Source organism: Nematostella vectensis, chromosome 11, assembly GCF_932526225.1.
Source record: "Nematostella vectensis chromosome 11, jaNemVect1.1, whole genome shotgun sequence".
Classification (NCBI taxonomy): Eukaryota; Metazoa; Cnidaria; class Anthozoa; order Actiniaria; family Edwardsiidae; genus Nematostella; species Nematostella vectensis.
The window spans coordinates 4,710,350-4,729,327 of record NC_064044.1 but is presented as its reverse complement, the minus strand read 5'-3'; the positions used below and the strand labels follow the sequence as shown (position 1 = coordinate 4,729,327).

Here is an 18,978-nt window from a genome sequence, read left to right as displayed (position 1 = left end):
GCGGCCGACGGCGGTTACCAAGCGTGTCGTATGAAAGATCGTAAGCGCAGTGAGCTCAATAGGAGAGAAAACAAGGCAAATACAGGAATGCGTGATGTATTCAACACTAACAAGCATCAGACGAATGTGAACTTTAGAAGCACACTAGCATACACACATTGGCACCAGCGTCCCGTCTTGGCCCGACTGGTGCCAATGTGTGTATGCTAGTGTGCTTTTAAAGTCCACATTTAAGCATCAGACATCACTTTGGACAAAAGTTACACTATAGCCCGTGGTTTGTATTCTAGCAATTTTTGGGCACATGATAACGTAGGTCATTCAAGTCATTCAATAGTGCGTAGCAAACAAATCGTGCGGCCATGCAGGGCCGTAGCAGGGGGTGGGGCACTGGGGGCATGTGCTCCCCCCCCCCCAATATTTTCAAAAATTGTAATGAAATGACCAGAAGAGGCGTGGCTGTGCCCCCTAATCTTTTTTTTCCAAAAAAATCTTACGTGGCCTGCAGCGTGAGCTTATTATGGAAACACCAGCTTTGCGATCGGCTGCGACCGTGCGGTCAAATAGCTACGATGGCGTGTGATCATTTAGAAAACAATTGCCCAAAGGGAAACCCAAGATCATAGGTGATCAGTGGGTACAGTAATTATATGGGGAAAAGTAGTACTAGAAATCTGTATGAAATTGTTAATAAAAGGCGCTGAAACTTACACTGTGCCTATGGGTGAGCCGATAATTTTGTCTCCATCAGGGCACTAACAAACACCAACAGCTGAACACAGTGTAAGTTTCAGTGTCATTTATTAACAATTTGAAACAATTTACATGATTGTGTAATTAGTCTCTTCTAACACTTCAGGGTAGTGGCGGATCCAGGGGTGGTGACGGGGGTGACATGTCACCCCCCTTTTGGGCGAAAAAAAAAGCGTATAAACATAAAAAGATAAATCGTTGCAAATTGTTATGGCCGAATTGGATGTATCGCAATACTATTCACTGGACAAAAAACAGACAATGTTCGTGACAGAAAGCCAGGCAACTGCACTAGGCGAAACAAGGCATGCATTTTGAATCAGAATGTTTTGACTTGCGGAACAGAAAAGCACTTTCCAGCATTATTTTTTAACACTAAAAGATAGCATTTGGGTTTGGTCAAAGCAATTTCTAATCCAAAGCCCTAAAATCACTGTGAGACCGATGAGACCCCCTTATGGATAGTAAAAGCGTAAGAATTTTATAGCAGTTGGTTGAATTTAATGCCCTAAAAGATAGGGCGATCACCATATCGTCTACTTTTATGGAGAGCCCTCCCCCTTACCACTTGCTAGACGGAGTGCAACCGGAAAATTCATGCTAGCACATAGTAGAGTGGATAAGCAAACTGAAGCTGCGAGGAACTTATCAACATGCCCCACTGGCAAAGCTTTAGCAACAGCGATACAAGAATTCCTGGCAAAAAATTAGATTTCAACCAACTGCCGCGGGCATAGACATATGAGTTCATAAATGAGCTCGTAGGAGGTTATGTGGGAATAGCTAACCCAGCACCAGACGCCGAAAGGATGCTACCTTTATTCACTGAATAAAGTCGTTTGCCACCGCCTGGCATATAGCACGCAATATGTGCTTTTCAAGTTTTTTTGACAACCCGCCGACAGAATTCCTTTTAAATTGTGTTGTGATTTATGCACTTGCACCCGAAAATAGAAAGCGAAAACTGGAAGATTTTCGCAAAATTTGCTTGGTTGCACGATAGGATACGTAATAGTGTCGATCGACAGAATGGAGGTCTGTAGGCGTTTTATTGCAGCGCAACCATGGCGGATGGCGTTATCTTCTTTTCTAAGTGTTCCTCCAGTAAAGTCCGTAGTAAGAGGAGCTGTTATGCTTTTGGTTCTCTACTTATTCAAAACTTCAATAAGTAACGTGATTTTCATAAACAGGAAAAATAAATGTATTCTCGAAATTTTGTAGACGATTTTGTAACATGAAATATATATTCCTTAAAATCTTTAAAAAAAAACAAGACAGCCTGTCAAAAAAGTCACCCCCCTTTTCAAAATCCTAGATCTGCCACTGGGGTTATCTATATACTGAGTTTAAGAACATCTGAACATCGCCAATGTAAGAACACCAGAACAAAATTCCACTTTCAATAAAAGAAACTACAATAAAAGAAAACATTTGTTTCAATATTTGTTACTATAGTGCATTACTGTTTCAAAGAAACAACATCAGAAAACCCATTACAATGACACATATCAGCTTGTAAGTACACCAAACTATTAAAGGGCTACTAAAAGAAATGCCTGTGATATCTATCAAAGTGAGTAGTTGGAGCCAATATTGAGTCCTTTTTCTACTTATCTAGCAATCCAGGGGCGTAGCCAGGGGGGTGGCCCAGGGGGCCCGCCCCCCCCCTTCTAGCAGCCAAAAATACAGTAAATGTATGAGACATTATCTAAACTGCAGGAAAAAATGCCTTGAAATGACCTTTTGGACCCCCTCCTGTTAAAAATCCTTACTACGCCGCTGTAATATATGATTATTAAAAAATAAGGTAATAATAACAATGTCTCTAATATACAACACAGGGTTGCTCTCACAAAATTGAGGCTTAGCAACCACAATTTGGCCATTAAAACAGGGAGACACGCCAGATCACATATACCCCCGGATGAGAGAAAGTGCACGATCTACAAAACAGATAAGAAAACAGATAGGAAATGAGAAGTACTTTCTTGCGGTGTCCTGCATATTAATTTTTACATACATTTTTTTCGAATAGAATAAATTTCAGTCAAATTCTAATATTGACTTATGAGCCTTTGGTACATGTGGGCCACTTCAAAGGAAGTGACCACAAACTGTCAATAAACAAAGTTTATTATTATTAAATATTGCATATTATTTTAACATTGGCAGTCTAAAGTTCAACTGTTGTAGACAATTAAAATCCTACAATAAACACTGACTCCAGACATGCGCAGTACCATGACGCTGCCCCTTTAAATTCGGTAACATCAACGAAAGACATCACGTCTGCGATCATGATTCATAATTTCATAATGTGATATCCACCTCTGACTGCGCGGCTGATGGAGCTCTGGGGTACACCTGTTTGCCCCGACTTCCTCTTCTCATTGTTAGATGCACTCATGGTCAAATGGGTAAAACATGATGCAGTCGTGACATGTTCGAGTCAAATTTATTTTTAACCCCCAACTGACAATCTGTATAAACTGGCTTTTATGAAAGCAAACCAATGTTATAAAGAACTCATAGCGAAATGGAAAGAACGTCGGTAAAACAGAATGTTTTATGAGGGAAACATCTCACATAAAAATATCTCACGCGCACACAGGGCAGAACATATAATTATTAGGTTATAAATTTGTTTAATGGCATTTTACGGTACGATATGGTACAATGGAACTTCAATATGACGATTTGGCGAGCGAAAGAACACTCATGCCGCGATATATAATATGCCCTAAGGTTGTTCCGAAATTTTAATCTTTTGCAGATATTACTGCTATAGTATTATTTCTTATACAGACAGCTTTGACATCAGTCTACAACCAAATTTTTTTCTTTTTGGAAATTATTGAAACTACTTCCTTAATTCTAATTTTTCCTATGTTTTATAAATGAAGAAGTGAAAAGATTATAAAGATATCTTCCATCCAAATTCAATCACTTTCAAATTTTTGAAGGTTTCAGTTTAAAAAAACAAGGTTTTACTTTAAGTAAATGACAAAATGCGCATTTTAACAAAAAGATGTAATAGACTTTGCTGCGAATAGTTACCAGAGCCTCCTCATCGCTGCTAGGTAGTGACAAGATGGCGGCGACACTACCTGATTTCTGATTGAATCGATAAGCTAGAGATTTCACATTTTCTCGACATCACCACGACTTGAAGAGAAATAAAGATAGCGGAAGTCCATCTTAAAAACAACAAAGCCGTACTTAAATGACCACAAAAAACTATACTCTAAATGTCAATAGACAAAATGTCTACCAAGCAAATATATAAAATGTCCAAGTCATCTATTTTCGAGCTTGTCATGTTAATGATAGCCATCTCAACTTCATCGTGAAGGTTTTCAAATTGTTTGTCTTTGAGACAAAAGGACAACGGAAGCATACCAGATGGATCTAGTACCCAGGCTTCATCGGCAATCAGTATATACGAAGTCAGAGCTTTTAAACTCTCAGTCCTTGAAAACATAACTTCCTGAATAAGTGAAGCGGTGACCTGCGAGAAACTAATAACAAAGCAAAGCTTCAACACCCGAACACAGCTAACTGTAAGAATCTAGGTGAGTATAATGGCGATGGTGCTAACGATAACAATATTTCTCCTCTCTTTCACGACGAGTCTTTTTTGACAACTGTTTCTAATAATACCTCTAAATAAATCCAATTTTGGGGCTAAATAGACTTTGAAAAGAGTGCCTTCATAGTTTATTTATCCAAATATACAGTTTAACATTTGTTATAGTTTCTAAATCTACATATCTTTATGAGTTTGGTATTGCACGCTTTTTAATAATTTCCCGTTCCCAGCTATCGCATATTCAAATGTCAAGATAATCCAAAAGTATTTCTTATATAAAATGTCATTCAGAGAGTCTTTAGTCCAGGAGTTATATTACATAAAAGTTATTTTAGGATTTGAATGGGAGTTTGGTGTTTATATAATTTCATAAAGGAAAAAAAGACTACACTATAAACATGATTTAATACACCGGGCCATTTAACGGGGGATCATTTAATTTGTTTTGAGCAAACCTGACCTCAGGGAATGAAAAAAAAAATGAAAAAAAGGAGCCAAATTCAACATATCTCTAAAAAATATTATTACGATAAAGAAACCTACATCTTGAAGAATACTAACGTAATATGAGGTACATAAAGCACGGGATTTGAAGAATAAATGAGAATTTGAATAGCTGATTTAATTATTTACAAGTGAATAGGATTATCTGCAAAGACGGTATACTCTACTGGGAAACCTGTCAAATCGATTTCCAGTTCTTTTTTGGTAAAACTAAAGGGATCCTGTATGGGCAAGATTGCTGATCAAATGAGAGATAATTGAGGATAAGAATGTCATTTCAAGGATGGATGAATTAAGAAATCATATCACGCTATGCAGTAAAAAAGAAAATGAAAAAAGTGTAAAAAAAAGTAAAATTTTATCGCGGGCGAAAATTTATAGGTCTTGGAGTTAGCGATTTCGTTATCTTTCCCAGATAATAGCTTAATTAATGAAGTGCTGAATTACAATCAGCAATCTGCTAAAGTATTGAGCATGCTTGAAAAACAGGACGCCCACGAATTTGGCGATTTTCAATAACACAAATTGCAATAATTAAAACAAACGCGTTTTTCAAGCTTTTCCATTTGTGTCATTATTACAATTCTCCAAAGCAGGTCCTTTTGCATTAACATTTTGTTTTCTATGTTGATGAGCATGCTTTTGTCGGCTTAATTGAAAAAACGAAAAAAAAGGGAAAAAATTAATGAATTGAGCAAATGCTAGCAATTACACCTACACATGCCATCTCCAAGAACATTTGAAATCTCCGAGGAATCGGATTTATGAAAGGTTTGCAAAAGATAAGTAATGTTCAGGGCTAGAGGTAGCGAGGGGGGGGACAGTTTCCCCCTTGAAAAGCAGGAATTTGCCCCCGATGCACCCCTCCCCCCCCCCTGCAAAAGAGTTTTCTAGCTACGGCCTTGATGTTTTGAGTAGGCGACACAGACACCTTATAATGTTTAACCCACTGTTTACCCCAAACTGCGAAAGATACGAGGGAGAAATTGATTATCTCGGAAGGGTAAAAAAAACAAGCAGCTGAAATAGAATGCCTATAATTCATGAATTTTCCTCTTTTTAATCGTGAATTTTTTCTTTTTATTAAACATGTAGATTTATGCATTTTGTAGATGTAAAAAATCGACAAATCTATATTGGCATTTCTCGATTATCATCTCTTTAATTTGTCGCGCGCGTTATTTTTAAAACTAGATCGACTGGTCATGATGATGGTGATAAACGTTTTCCAAGTTATCGTGATGTGTGTAATTATGGTTTGCCGAGCATTCGCAGAAGACCACTGCTCACTTTATTCACAGAATCAAGGTAAGTTGTGTGATCTAAAATCATTAAAGAGCCGTTGTCAGCCACACCTTTGTTATTTTTTTATTTAGTATTGGAAGGCACATGATTTGATAAAATCTCAAAATAAAAATCTAGAAAACAAAGTTTGATACTTTATTTACCTTATTTAATCGAAAATATGGCATTGGCTTCCCCAAATGAATGGAAATGGGAATGGATCGGAAATTCTAAACAGCACGTAGAAATGCGCTGCTTGGTACATTTCAGCCGTTCTCCTCCAAACCACGACGCGAGAACACAAAGTCTTCACGGTCTAGCGACGATAGGGTCTGCTACCTGTGTTCACCGAATTCTTATTTTTGTTTCTTTGGAAGTATGTTAGTTATCATTACAGAAACTAGTTTACAATTGAGCACTTATAAGGCCTGGCTAAACTAGGCGACATTTCTCCAGAAACATGTAGTGCGCAACATGTCTCACCACATGTTTTTGGTAGTATGCATGTTTGCGGTTGCGTCTTTGTGTGTTCGCGCATGACAATTAATTCCGATATAGTTGCAATGGACATTAGGAGCAAAAACAGATGAAAATAAACGAAGGGCATTACATTCACGGAAGCGAACGTAGTCAAAGAAGTTAACTGAGCAAACGTGCGCGTCCTTGATTGACTGGATTGACAGTGGAGTCTTAATGTCGACCGTAAAAATTAGTGAAAACGGCTCGAATTTATTAGACAGAAGGCATTTTCACGTGCTGCTATTGAATCCTGAATATTGTATATATTGTAATATCTTATTGTTTTCTGCCGTAGTCGACCACATTGGCACCGTCATACAATATCAGGGGGGGTAGGGGGAGGGTAGCAAAATATTTAAAATGCTTTTTGAACTAAAGTAATTGAACAAGCAAAACAGTAATAGAAAAAGCAAGGCTCTGAAACAGAAAAAGCAAAGGCACGAGAATCGTACGAATCACGCTCAAAATAGAGCCTTGCTCAGAGTCGAGTCAATATCTTTATGAGGGATGTCACCTTTTATAGCATGCAAATCCCAGTAAACAATCTAAACATTCAGGGCATTTATCTTATTAATGAACACGCAATAAATTAACAATAGTGCATCCGAAAACGAACTGAATATCGGAAAATAATTCCGCCAACAAGTGGCGTGCTTTAGAAAAATTTGAGCTAGCTTTTTACTAGATATTTGCTAACGAATGGACTTCAAAGACTTCAAATACTTTAGAGTTATCGTAGTTAGTTATCATAGTTAGCTATCGTAGTTAATTTTTAGGCTTTTGCTTCTCGCAATGTAACAGAGGTCCGAACTCAACGAAATCTAGTTGTGAATGTATGACGACTGGCGCGAGAACATGCAAAAAAGAGGGCTGAACTATCTCTTTTCACCAGTTTACTTCCGGTCGATTACGTAACAATATATTGATTTTTAACGGAAAACGCGAAAAATATTTCAAAATATTGAAGGCAGTGTGTTTATTGGAAGTTTCTTTGAGGATGTGATTGATGATTTAGAGCGGATGGCGTGTTTAATATATCGGATTTTAATAGATTCTTTTGTTTTTTAACGGTTGAGGTTTCCGTCGGGCCTCCGGAAGTAAACTGGTGACAATGCGGTTTTAACTCTTATACTGTATTCAAATTTTCTTATTAATCAAGAGTGCCACACGGCGACAGAGCAATTTACCACCAGGGGGTCCCCCCACAAGTACGATCCGCGCTTCCAAGGTATCTACACTTTCCCAGTAAACCCCATACCCAGAATGCAATGTGATGACCCAGACGCGTTAGCTGCCATCGATAATGGTGTAAGTAAGAGAGTAAAGAAACATTAACATGTTTAGCAGGTTAAAAGCGGTGTGTAGGTAGACCTTTTGCAACGCTGTACCATTTATCCGTTTGTTCTCGAGGGGGTAAAGAACAAAACATACTTTGAAAATTTCCGTTCGAAGAGAAGGCACCCCCCTCAAGGAGCGGTTCTCTCCCAGTCCCTCTCCCCCTGTTTCAGGGTCAAAGGGGTGTTCCCAAGGGCCGATCCAGGGGGTGATTATATTGATAAATCGACGGGTTCTTTGTATTATCCACTCCTCCCTGTTCATTGTTTTCTAGACGCCTGTTATTCTTCTCAACTGTACGTTCGCGAATCCCGCTCTAAAATGGAGCATTGACTACCTCCTTGAGAACTTGCGTGACAAGGGGCACCCCACATATGTGTCACGCAACCGACGCTTTCTTTTCTATGAAGAGGATAGGATCTCTGGTGATTACGCCAAGTGGAAGCCACCACATGTACGCAAACTTGTAGGGTTTCAGGAGTTCATGGAAATGGTCAAAGAAATGGAAACGTCTGATAACGGGACCAGGTCGTATTTCCAGGTACGCCAGGCACTTCTTTGCATACAATCTACTCCCGTACACCCCTTCGCCCCCCCACCCTCCCCCATATCAGTCAATCTTGTTTTTAAAACTGACGTTTTTCTAGCTCGCTTTGTCATTTCCTTGTTAGGCATTACATACCATATTTTGGAGTCCGCTTCAATTAGTTTTTCGCTTTTTTATCGCTCTAGAACTTTGTAAGTCGAGAATTTCCACGTAAACTTGCGGAATTCGTGATAATTACGACGATATGCCGGCAGTCATCTTGGAAATGAAGCCTAGTCCCTGACCTTTTAGAATATCACAGGTCTCCCGCATGCCCGCCCCAGACTCTTTTAGACCATTAAAAAAACGACAGCCATTGATTGATATGCAAAAAAGGAGAAGAAATCTAGTCGTCCATTCTGTGTTGTCTCCAATCAGATCTAACAGTCACACCTCTCCCTACCATCACCCCTTATGGAAATGAGAACAAGAGGGCGTAACTCATGTAGTAGTGATGGATCAGGTTTTGTTTGGACAGTTCAAATTCCAATCCATTTTAATTATTTTAGTCTACACAGTTGAGTTAAGCACTCGATCTTATTTAGCATGTTCCACCGCGCAATATTAAAGAGCCAATCATGCCGCCATATTTAAGCTCCCGCACTTGACCGATTGATTCAAAGAATCCATTTCCATCAGCTAATTCAAGCAAGTAACTAAGAACCTTTTAATCAAATATCATTGATAAAGTGTCAGACTTCAATCGTGGATGGTTATTTTAATTTTTTTAAGATTTTCAAATAAAACCCTATATCCCCTATATTTTCAAAGGAATAACAAATGATCGTATTTAATTGTCCATTCCGTGTTGTCCCTAGTCACCGCTGGCCATCACCGAGGGCATGAGCGCGTCAATGGAGCACGACATCAACTCGTTTGACTACCCGTGGCTACTAAACATGGTGAAACGTCAGGGGTGGGGTACGGAGGTCGTCAACCTGCTCCTTGTGGGCATGCGCGATGTGGTCACTCCGACTCATTACGACATTCTAGAGAACTTTTATGTACAGGTGATCACAATGCAAATCAAATCAATTGCGACTTTTTTGAGGCCATATCAAGGTCTTACAAAGAGTTGGCATACCATTTTCTTGCTTCTTTTTTGTCCGCTAAATGGTATCTGAATGGTGAAATGTCATTTAAACTTGCAGGGAATCTTGTTTTTCTTTGTTTTTTGTGGCATCTATTTTGAATTGGCCCGAGGAACACTCGTTTCTTTTTGCCAAAAAAATTCACGCCTGCTTGACCCAGTCTCGCCCCGATAGAGCACTAAGACGAAGAGTTTTGAACACATGTTTGACATGTTTTATGTTTACGACTATTTTAAAGGTTTAAAACTTTTCTTTGAATTTGTATGTTTGGCAGGTCTCTGGATACAAAAGGGTTATTTTATTCAGTCCTGAGCACTTCCGGTCACTCTATCCATTTCCGGTGGCGCATCCCCACGACCGACAGACACAGGTAACCCAGCAAATATGTTTAGACTTATAACACTCAATACGTCTAAGGGGAAATACACACCCGGTTGCATTCCATGTCTTGCGCATCGAGCGCATGTACAACTAGACTCATTCCAGGCGCGTTTTAGGTGTGATATGAGAAAAGTTAAGTATTTGATGATCCTTTGAGATCAATAGAAATTGACTTTAAAAGTAAACTAGTATACACACATTGGCACCAGTCGGGCAAAGATAGGAAGCTTGGGCAGTTATTACCCGTGCAGTTCGGCAACCATGGACAGCTGTTTCGTCCTTATCAGAAATCATCAGCATGGTATAGCCGGTTTTTTCCCCAAGTAGACTTCATCAGCAATGAACTGCTGTGCGACTCGAGCGAAGTGCTTTAAACCACAGTTTAGATCCATGTTAGACCTAAAGCTGCGAACGGGCTAGCGCGATCCCAAATTGTGTCGATTACGCATGAGACCTTTGCTAGTGAGACTGTTGGATAGTCAATCCTCGAGAGTGTGTATACAATAAATGAACTTACACAGTAATATATACACCCCCCCCCCGTGTACGCGCCTGCATTTAGTAATGGTACAAATCTATGCTGTACATTCACTACGCTCATCTAGTAATGTAAGCTAATCTATGCAGTATTCAGTAAAGAAACTTTACATATCAACATTTGGGTGACCTTCAAACCCGCTCGGTCAATCTCTTGAAGACCTGGGGACTTTTCAAGATTATTGAGATAAAGATTTGACCAAGCGATAAAGTTTATCTTGACAAATTCTTGCCGCGAGTCTCAAATTGACAGGGATCAGCATTTTTCACAGTGTTTTCTGGATATTAAGCTTTAGCTCTTCTAAATATGGCCATCAATGTCCATAGAAGGCAATACATACGAAGGAAACTATCCGTGGGAAATATGTTTGATATGATGCGAATACATTACCCCGGTCCCGGGCAGTGCATCCCAGTGCTACAAGCAAAGTAAAACATGTATAAACCATGACGTGACTGACTATACCACACCAAGACAATTCTGCATTTTGTTATGTCAAATCTCTTTAAATTATGTCATTTCAGGTAAATTTTGATGAGCCTGATTTCGCGCGGTTTCCTCGGTTCCAGGACATCACGGGTATGGAGACCGTTCTGGAGTCTGGGGAGGTACTTTACATACCGAGCTTTTGGTGGCATTACATCGAAAGCGAGAAAAACAAGTGAGTGAAGCGTGTCAATTATTCTTTGCATTTAAAAACCACATTATGATGATGATGGTGGTGATGGCGATGGCGATGGCGATGGCAATGGCGATGGCGATGGCGATGGCGATGGCGATGGCGATGGCGATGGCGATGGCGATGGCGATGGCGATGGCGATGGCGATGGCGATGGCGATGGCGATGGCGATGGCGATGGCGATGGCGATGGCGATGGCGATGGCGATGGCGATGGCGATGGCGATGGCGATGGCGATGGCGATGGCGATGGCGATGGCGATGGCGATGGCGATGGCGATGGCGATGGCGATGGCGATGGCGATGGCGATGGCGATGGCGATGGCGATGGCGATAATAATGATTGTTGTAAGATGTCACATCAATGTAAGGAAGCTTGATGTCACATGATCCTGATGTTTCATCTTTTATGATGTTGATGACAGCATGACTATATCGGTGAACTTCTGGTTTGAGCCTCGTAACAAAACAGACGAACTTCCGAGCGACCGAGAGAACGAGAATGACCTAGAAATAGACAACATCGAAACGCATGGTGCGAATACAGACAAAGAGTCAACTGGGAAAGCGAGCGAGCAAGACATTGCTTCACATAACACTAGATTATCTAGTTCTGAAAACCTGAAGAACCAATCAGATACTGATGTAAAACCGCTGACCGCTGCGGAGTACTTGAGACTGAGGCGGCAGGTGGAGATGTCACTGTTCAAAGCTACCGCTGACCATTCCAAGGTTAGAATGGCTAAATAGTTTGTGGTTGCTATTTACACCTATCTGAAGTTCATAAGAACATAAACAAGAATTATACAGCTTGACACCTTGATTTTATTTACGCTTAATTGCTTATTTACTTGATACCCATGAAGCACTGCGGGTTATGATACGCAAGTTCTCCGAGTGCAATCTTAATTGAAATAGGTGTATAAACTGTGTGGTGGCCTGTATGTGGACCTTCCAATGTTCGCTTTTGTTGTTGCGCTAGATGAGAAAAATAGAAAACTCTTGATGATGTATTCGGACAACTAAAGTTCCAGGACCCTTTCGAAGGTCTTGTTACTATATTCAAACATAAAACTTCGATTTTGATAACTTGATTTATCAAAAATGCCTTCTGGAACATGCAACCAAATATTTCATTATGTAAACGCCTTTTTGTTGAAAACAGACAAACTTTTCCAGCGAAAGTCTAAAAAAAATAAAAATAAAATGACCATGCACAATTAGGCCCCCAAATTCACATTTAGCTTTATTTTGTTTTTAGGTTCGTCAATTATTGGATGAAATGCTCAGTGGAAGATTCGACTTTCTCGATCGGAAAAATGACGGATGAATTTTCAGTAAAAAATATAAAAAAAATAATTAAATTAAATTAAATGATAGAATAGACAATCAGAGAAAGAAGGATAGGAGAAGCTATGGAGGAAATGAAGTTAGAGACTCAAGCTGTGCATACGAAAGTAGGTTTTGTTGTTGTCAGTCTTGATTAACGAACCTTCTAGATGATATATTACTTTCCGTAATAGGCTGACATCAAGAGGGTTATACACCAAGAATATGAAAAATATTATATTTTGACAGAAATAAAAGTACAAGAACGCTTTGCCTGTGCTGTGCCTTAAATCATGACACGGATAGCAAAAGGTTACTGAATCATCTCAGGCGCAGGATTAGCTGATGGGGGGAGGGGGGTGGGGTAGCAGTCATAGCCTATGGAAAAGCTCAGCATTTAAAATGACCCACTTTTTGGTGGCTGCCAAGGTCGATTTTTTTTCATGCCAGCAAAAGTAATATTATTCAAATGTTTGAGTTGCTATAATTGTGGTTCTCTTCCATTGTAAGCCACACTTTTTTCATTAAGAGGATAATGTACATTGGTACAAGGAAAAGGGATAATAACACAGCTGGAGATGAAAAAAAACAGTACGCTGTTTACAATGCCTTTGACTATTTATTACATTCTCTCTTACTACAAGATTACACTTCAAATAAAATCTTCTTTTACTTTTTGTTATCTTTACTGTGGTTTCCTCAGCATCACGAGCCTGCAGCACCTAGCGATAGCGGTAGCCTTTGTGCATGCGCACTTGCACTTGCGCCCTCCGACGACGTCATAGATACGAGAGCAACCCCTATTAGTCTTGCGCCTGCAGTGGCACGAAGTCAGCATGTGATCAACTCGTGGACACGTGACGTAATGGGTCTTTGACGGGTACGAGATGCATTGCAGGCCTTGGGGATATGCAGAAAGGCCGCGGAGACCTTGGGCTCCTATCACAAGAAGGTGTTCAAACAGCAGTTTTTTTCAGGTTTCTTTTTTAACGGAAAGAAGAGATTTTCGGAGCCATTGACTTTCAGCCCCCTTTCTTTTATATCAAGATACTGGGGAATTTTTGTGTGTATAGTATTGGAGTTTATAAATCCCTTTTTGCTAGATTTGAATTGTTGATATCCGCCTTAAATAGACATGACGGAAAACCATGACGTGACGCTTCAAATAAGCCCATTTCACATCGAATAAGGTGGATAATTTGTCTGAGTACTTAGTAGCTTATAGCAAACAAAATATCAAATGCGACTTTTTTAAATTGATGCGACTTTTTGTAAAGTGTCATTGAAATTTGAGCTTTCCGTCCCTGAACTGATACACAGGGCAATGATGATCAAGGAAAAATTATCTTAAAAAGCCAAAATCTGGTTATGTGCACTTCTGCCTTACGTTATTTGTGTTTTGAAAATCAGTCTGTAATACAAGGAACCTATAGCCATTGTAAGAAATTGTGTCTTCTCTCTCTATCTGGAATTGCGCGTTTTCCAGGTTTTTCCGTCATGTCCCTTAAATTACTTAGCATTTTATTGAGAAAAAAAATCCAGCCTCCAAAATAGGGCATTTACGATTGATGGACGTTGACATTGTTGTCAGCGCTTTCAACTGTGTGTGTGTATTTTTTTGGGAGCGTCCAATCAGCTGTTTGTACGTCGCGTCACCGAGTCATCTTTTTATTTTGATGGCACAAAATCGACGGAAAAATAAACGCCGGAGGATCGTACTTGTAAAATCTCAGGCTATTGAAAAGGAAGTATTTTTATTGTACTTGGATAGGGAGGGGAGATTAAATGCTTGTGAAATTACTTTGAAACCATCAAAAAGTTTTTGTTTTCTTAGTTTCGTACTCATAATATGTATAACATTATCTGGGACGTTATTACTTGAACAGAAAAAAATGTCTAGGTATGATTCCTAGAACCATGAGATGAGGTACAAATCAACTATGCAGGGAAATTTGTTCAGTCGGGGGGGGGGGGGGGCAGACTAGAATTTCCAGGGTAAGTTTCTTCAACAGCCAATCAATCTCAATCACGCGTGACACAGCAGCGTTCCGCAAATAGCTTCCCGCACGCCCTGCGTACCTATGTTTCACTAAGCCCACAACACTTTAAATTATAAACTAAGCAAAACCATAAAAAGAATGGTATTCAGAACACATAAATAATTTGGTACCTTTGGCTCCCTGTGGTCCGCGCAAACCCTGAGGGCCTAGAGACGAGAAATATGAGTCAGTCACGCAAAAGATGCACATATATGCACGTTTGACGTGATAGAGACTCACCTCTACGTCCCGTCAGTCCCCGCGCGCCTGTAAACCCTGAAATAATCCAATGTAGTTAGCGAAGAGCCACAACGAGCGTAATGTGTATCCAGCTTGTCACGTGACTATGCGTAATCTTTTTTAGTTATTTTGATATTTACTCACCTCTGTAGCCCCTAGGTCCCCTTACACCTTGAGTACCGCGGGCTCCCTGTGCGCCTTTTTGGCCGGTTTTGCCTGGAAAACAATGCATTGCTCTTGTGATTTCGAGTTTGATATATTTATTTTTCCAAATCAATTTTTTTCATCTGATGTTCTTTTACAGCTTTTCATGATTTTTAATGTGGGCTTCATATATCATCATCATTGGCCAACACGTTTCAAAATCTGTGCTTTCACGACATGAAAAGAAATGTTATAAGGAGTCCATTCATTTTATATTACTCACCAGTTTTTCCTGGTGATCCTCTTGCACCAGTATAACCTACGACAAGACCATGCAAATATCAGACACCTTACTACAGGATCAAACATATATCATACACCCTACCCACAATATCACGTACATATCATAAACCCAGGAACACGCAGTCAGATAGTTTATGATGAATCAATCATATAATCAAATGCCCTACGAGGGGATCACACATAAATGAGATACCTTAAGACAGGATCACACATATATCATGTTGCTTTAATGTTAGAAGTATTAAAGTTTTATAAAGGTCTTATCGAAAAACTGATTCTATCGTTTTACCTCGGTATCCACGAAGCCCCTGTGGTCCCGTCGCCCCAGTCTTCCCTCTAGGTCCTGTCCAGCCGCGGCTTCCTTTCAGCCCCCTGAGTCCTCGTGGTCCTGTTGCTCCAGTCTTGCCTTTAAGGCCCCTTAGTCCTTGAGGGCCCCTTAGCCCAGGCTTGCCATTTGCACCAGTTTTCCCGGTTCGCCCAGGTACGCCGCGAAGGCCCTGTTTTCCTGTGAAGCCTCGCGGTCCTTGAGGTCCTGCAAATTAAAGAACAAGAATAGAAACAAAACAAGATTCCTCAGCCCAGTGGTTGAAGCAAAAGTATTGCTCTTGCAAAAGTGATTCAATAATTCATTTTAAATGAAAATTATAAATGGACGGAATTCCTTAGTTTTAACAACAACACATCATCGGGGACCCAGGGCGTCGCGGAGATCGGGGACACAGAAAGTTCCCTGAGGATGACAACAACAAAATTTATAATTGTTCTGTTGTGTAACGTAATGGAAATATTAAGAAAGAACACAAGTAGTCTACATCGGTTACCAGGCTATTTCCCTCCCAGGCTTAGGTTTACCAGCTTCTGAGTTTGCCCCCCCCCCTAACCCCTTGTTAATAGGCTATCCTCAGGGTAATAGGCTATACAGTACGCAACTGCTGTGTCACGTGACAGCATCGTCACACACCTCTGAGTCCAGTGGCTCCTCTTACGCCCTTGGCTCCCTTCAGTCCCGTGAAACCACGCGGTCCAATCTTTCCCCTAGCGCCAGTCCTGCCAGGGGCACCATTCCTTCCCTTGGCACCATTTTTACCAGGTCGTCCTTGTACGCCTCTACTTCCTTTCAACCCTCGCAACCCTTGGTTTCCCTGTGGTCCACGCAGGCCCCTCAGACCTCTGGGTCCAGTTGCTCCCCTGGCTCCAGTCTTGCCTTTAGAACCAGGTCTTCCTGGGACACCATTTCGTCCGGGACCTCCAGTAGCACCGCGAAGGCCCTGTTTACCTCTAGCTCCTCTGGCACCTTTGGACCCTGTGAGGCCCATGTATCCTCTTGGTCCCATGGCTCCTTTAGCGCCTGGTCTGCCATTCTTCCCAGGAGTGCCGTTTCGACCCGATTTGCCTGGTACCCCCGCGAAGCCCTGTTCTACCAGTATAGCCCCTGGGCCCAGTAGCTCCTCTGGCGCCCTTTAGACCACGTGGTCCTGTGAGCCCAGGCTTTCCGGTAAACCCTAACACAGAAATACAATGATTTGTTAATGGTGGCGGCAAACATAATAAGGAATGGATGCGACTGTTTCCTGTTTGCTATCCCTGCTTACCTCGGTATCCTCGGAGTCCCTGTGGTCCTCTCGCCCCAGTCTTCCCTTGTGGGCCTGTTAAGCCTCGACTCCCTTTCAGCCCCCTGTAGCCACGTGACCCTGTAGTCCCCTTGAGGCCCCTTAATCCTCTGGGTCCCATGAACCCTCGGGATCCTTTCAAGCCTCGTGGTCCTATTGGTCCTTTCAATCCCCTGAGACCACGAATGCCCTTGGGACCACGAGCCCCAGTCCATCCTCTCGGTCCTTGTTTACCGGTGGCGCCTGGGAAGAGAGAATCGTTGATTATTGACATAAGAAAAATAATTAGATAATGAAAAATAATTAGATAATGAAAAATAATTAGATAACGAAAAATAATTAGATAATGAAAAATAATTAGATAATGAAAAATAATTAGATAATGAATTCCCCACCCCCCCATCCCTTTGTGATCTAATGCCTAATACTATGTCTTATGTGATAGTGATAGTACTTTTGCCTCTAATATATTTCAATTCAAGGATCAAGAACTGGGATGTGCAATGGAATACAATGCTGGGCTTGGTAGCTCCTCAAAGCGACTAGAACAAAGGTGAAAGGGCGCAGATTAACTTCATAGTTATCATAGGGCGCAGATTAACTTCATAGTTATCATAGGGCGCAGATTAACTTCATAGTTATCATAGGGCGCAGATTAACTTCATAGTTATCATAGGGCGCAGATTAACTTCATAGTTATCATAGGGCGCAGATTAACTTCATAGTTATCATAGGGCGCAGATTAACTTCATAGTTATCATAGGGCGCAGATTAACTTCATAGTTATCATAGGGCGCAGATTAACTTCATAGTTATCATAGGGCGATGTCAGATTTCGATTCACTCCAAGTTTGAGTTTTGCAGATTTTGAGTTCGATGCAAAGATAGATATCAAAAACCAAAAACTTAAAGCTGAAATATGAATAAAATCTGAAGGGAAACAAGCAAAATCATAAACCTACCAAATTATATCCGGTCAATGGCACTTACCCGTGAGGCCTCGCAAGCCCCGTTGTCCCTTTGCGCCCTTGAGCCCGCGATATCCACGCTGACCAGGCAGTCCTCGCAAGCCTTGGTATCCCCGAGCTCCCTTGAGGCCCCTAGCGCCGGTATAGCCGCGAAGTCCCCGTGGCCCTGGAAAGCCCCTATAACCACGAGGCCCTCTTGGACCTGGGGGACCGCGGGCTCCTGTAATACAGAAAATGGTGAATCAACTAAAAATACATGTTCGGCCTTGAATTTATATAACATTATGAAACAGACCCAAAAGAAGACAATAATGTAGGAGATAATAGAAGTCATAAAAACAGTAAAAAAAAATCAATTTGTCTAAGGCAGAGATGTTCTTTTGTAACCAAACAAATAATTATTTTTAAGTATAAACCATTTCATATTATATGCCGTTTTTGCCTATTTGCAGTACCTACCTGAACTTCGCCTCCTTCGCCGACCAAATAGTCCTTCCGCGCCATGATCTTCGAGCAATATTGCTAGCACTACCAACAGTGTCGCCAAGACAATCAAACGCCTCATTTTTAAAGCGTAATCTAAGGCTTCTCGTCTCTCACTCGTCTACTCGTCTCTAACTCGTGCTCGTAACTCGTCGCCTAACCCGTCTTCTTGTGACCAGCTTGAGCGAGTGTGTGGTAATAGTCAAGAATGGCTTCTATTTATACGCTGAGTTTGATTGATAGTGCAACGGAGACCGATATCCTTAAGTGGCCCATCAGAATTGCGCGCGAAGGAGTGGGAGTGATTATCGTGATTTTTCGTGTTTCTTAATGGTATCGCAAACTTCCCTTTGAAACACTCACAACTGAGCGTAATCAGAAACAATAACTATTTATTTACATTTTAAAAAATTCCAAGGAGTTTTCCTGTTAGCCGCAGGACTATAATATTCCCCATCAATTAAATCTTTTATGGTTTCTGTGTTTCTAATACTTTTCTGTATATCATTACTCTCGACAAATCCAACTCCAGAAAACCGTATTAGACACAACTGCAATCTTTTAGATAACTAGTTTTTCGTTCCCTTATTGAGGTTCGGGCTA

The 18,978-nt window shown here is 40.8% G+C and overlaps 3 protein-coding genes across 3 annotated transcripts; 1 reads left to right on the top strand and 2 right to left on the bottom strand.

Annotated features, from left to right (window-relative positions):
* The first annotated feature begins 4,105 nt into the window (after positions 1-4,105).
* On the top strand, positions 4,106-12,859 carry LOC5501215 (hypoxia-inducible factor 1-alpha inhibitor). Its single transcript, XM_048734251.1, has 9 exons — positions 4,106-4,325; positions 6,041-6,154; positions 7,809-7,957; positions 8,259-8,525; positions 9,389-9,580; positions 9,936-10,031; positions 11,105-11,241; positions 11,685-11,991; positions 12,521-12,859. Exons 2-9 carry the CDS (start codon positions 6,052-6,054, stop codon positions 12,587-12,589), a joined length of 1,320 nt encoding a protein of 439 aa, XP_048590208.1. The 5' UTR covers positions 4,106-4,325; positions 6,041-6,051; the 3' UTR covers positions 12,590-12,859.
* A 328-nt stretch (positions 12,860-13,187) lies between these two features.
* LOC5501217 (collagen alpha-2(I) chain) lies at positions 13,188-16,786 on the bottom strand. The gene is made up of 7 exons (XM_048734253.1): positions 16,276-16,786; positions 15,604-15,846; positions 15,295-15,330; positions 15,012-15,083; positions 14,868-14,903; positions 14,759-14,794; positions 13,188-13,527 (listed from the first exon to the last, which is right to left on the bottom strand). Exons 1-7 carry the CDS (start codon positions 16,646-16,648, stop codon positions 13,274-13,276), a joined length of 1,050 nt encoding a protein of 349 aa, XP_048590210.1. The 5' UTR covers positions 16,649-16,786; the 3' UTR covers positions 13,188-13,273.
* On the bottom strand, positions 16,586-18,564 carry LOC125573627 (collagen alpha-2(I) chain-like). The gene is made up of 4 exons (XM_048734254.1): positions 18,352-18,564; positions 17,915-18,112; positions 16,907-17,167; positions 16,586-16,816 (listed from the first exon to the last, which is right to left on the bottom strand). Exons 1-4 carry the CDS (start codon positions 18,455-18,457, stop codon positions 16,656-16,658), a joined length of 726 nt encoding a protein of 241 aa, XP_048590211.1. The 5' UTR covers positions 18,458-18,564; the 3' UTR covers positions 16,586-16,655.
* Between the last annotated feature and the right edge of the window lie 414 nt (positions 18,565-18,978).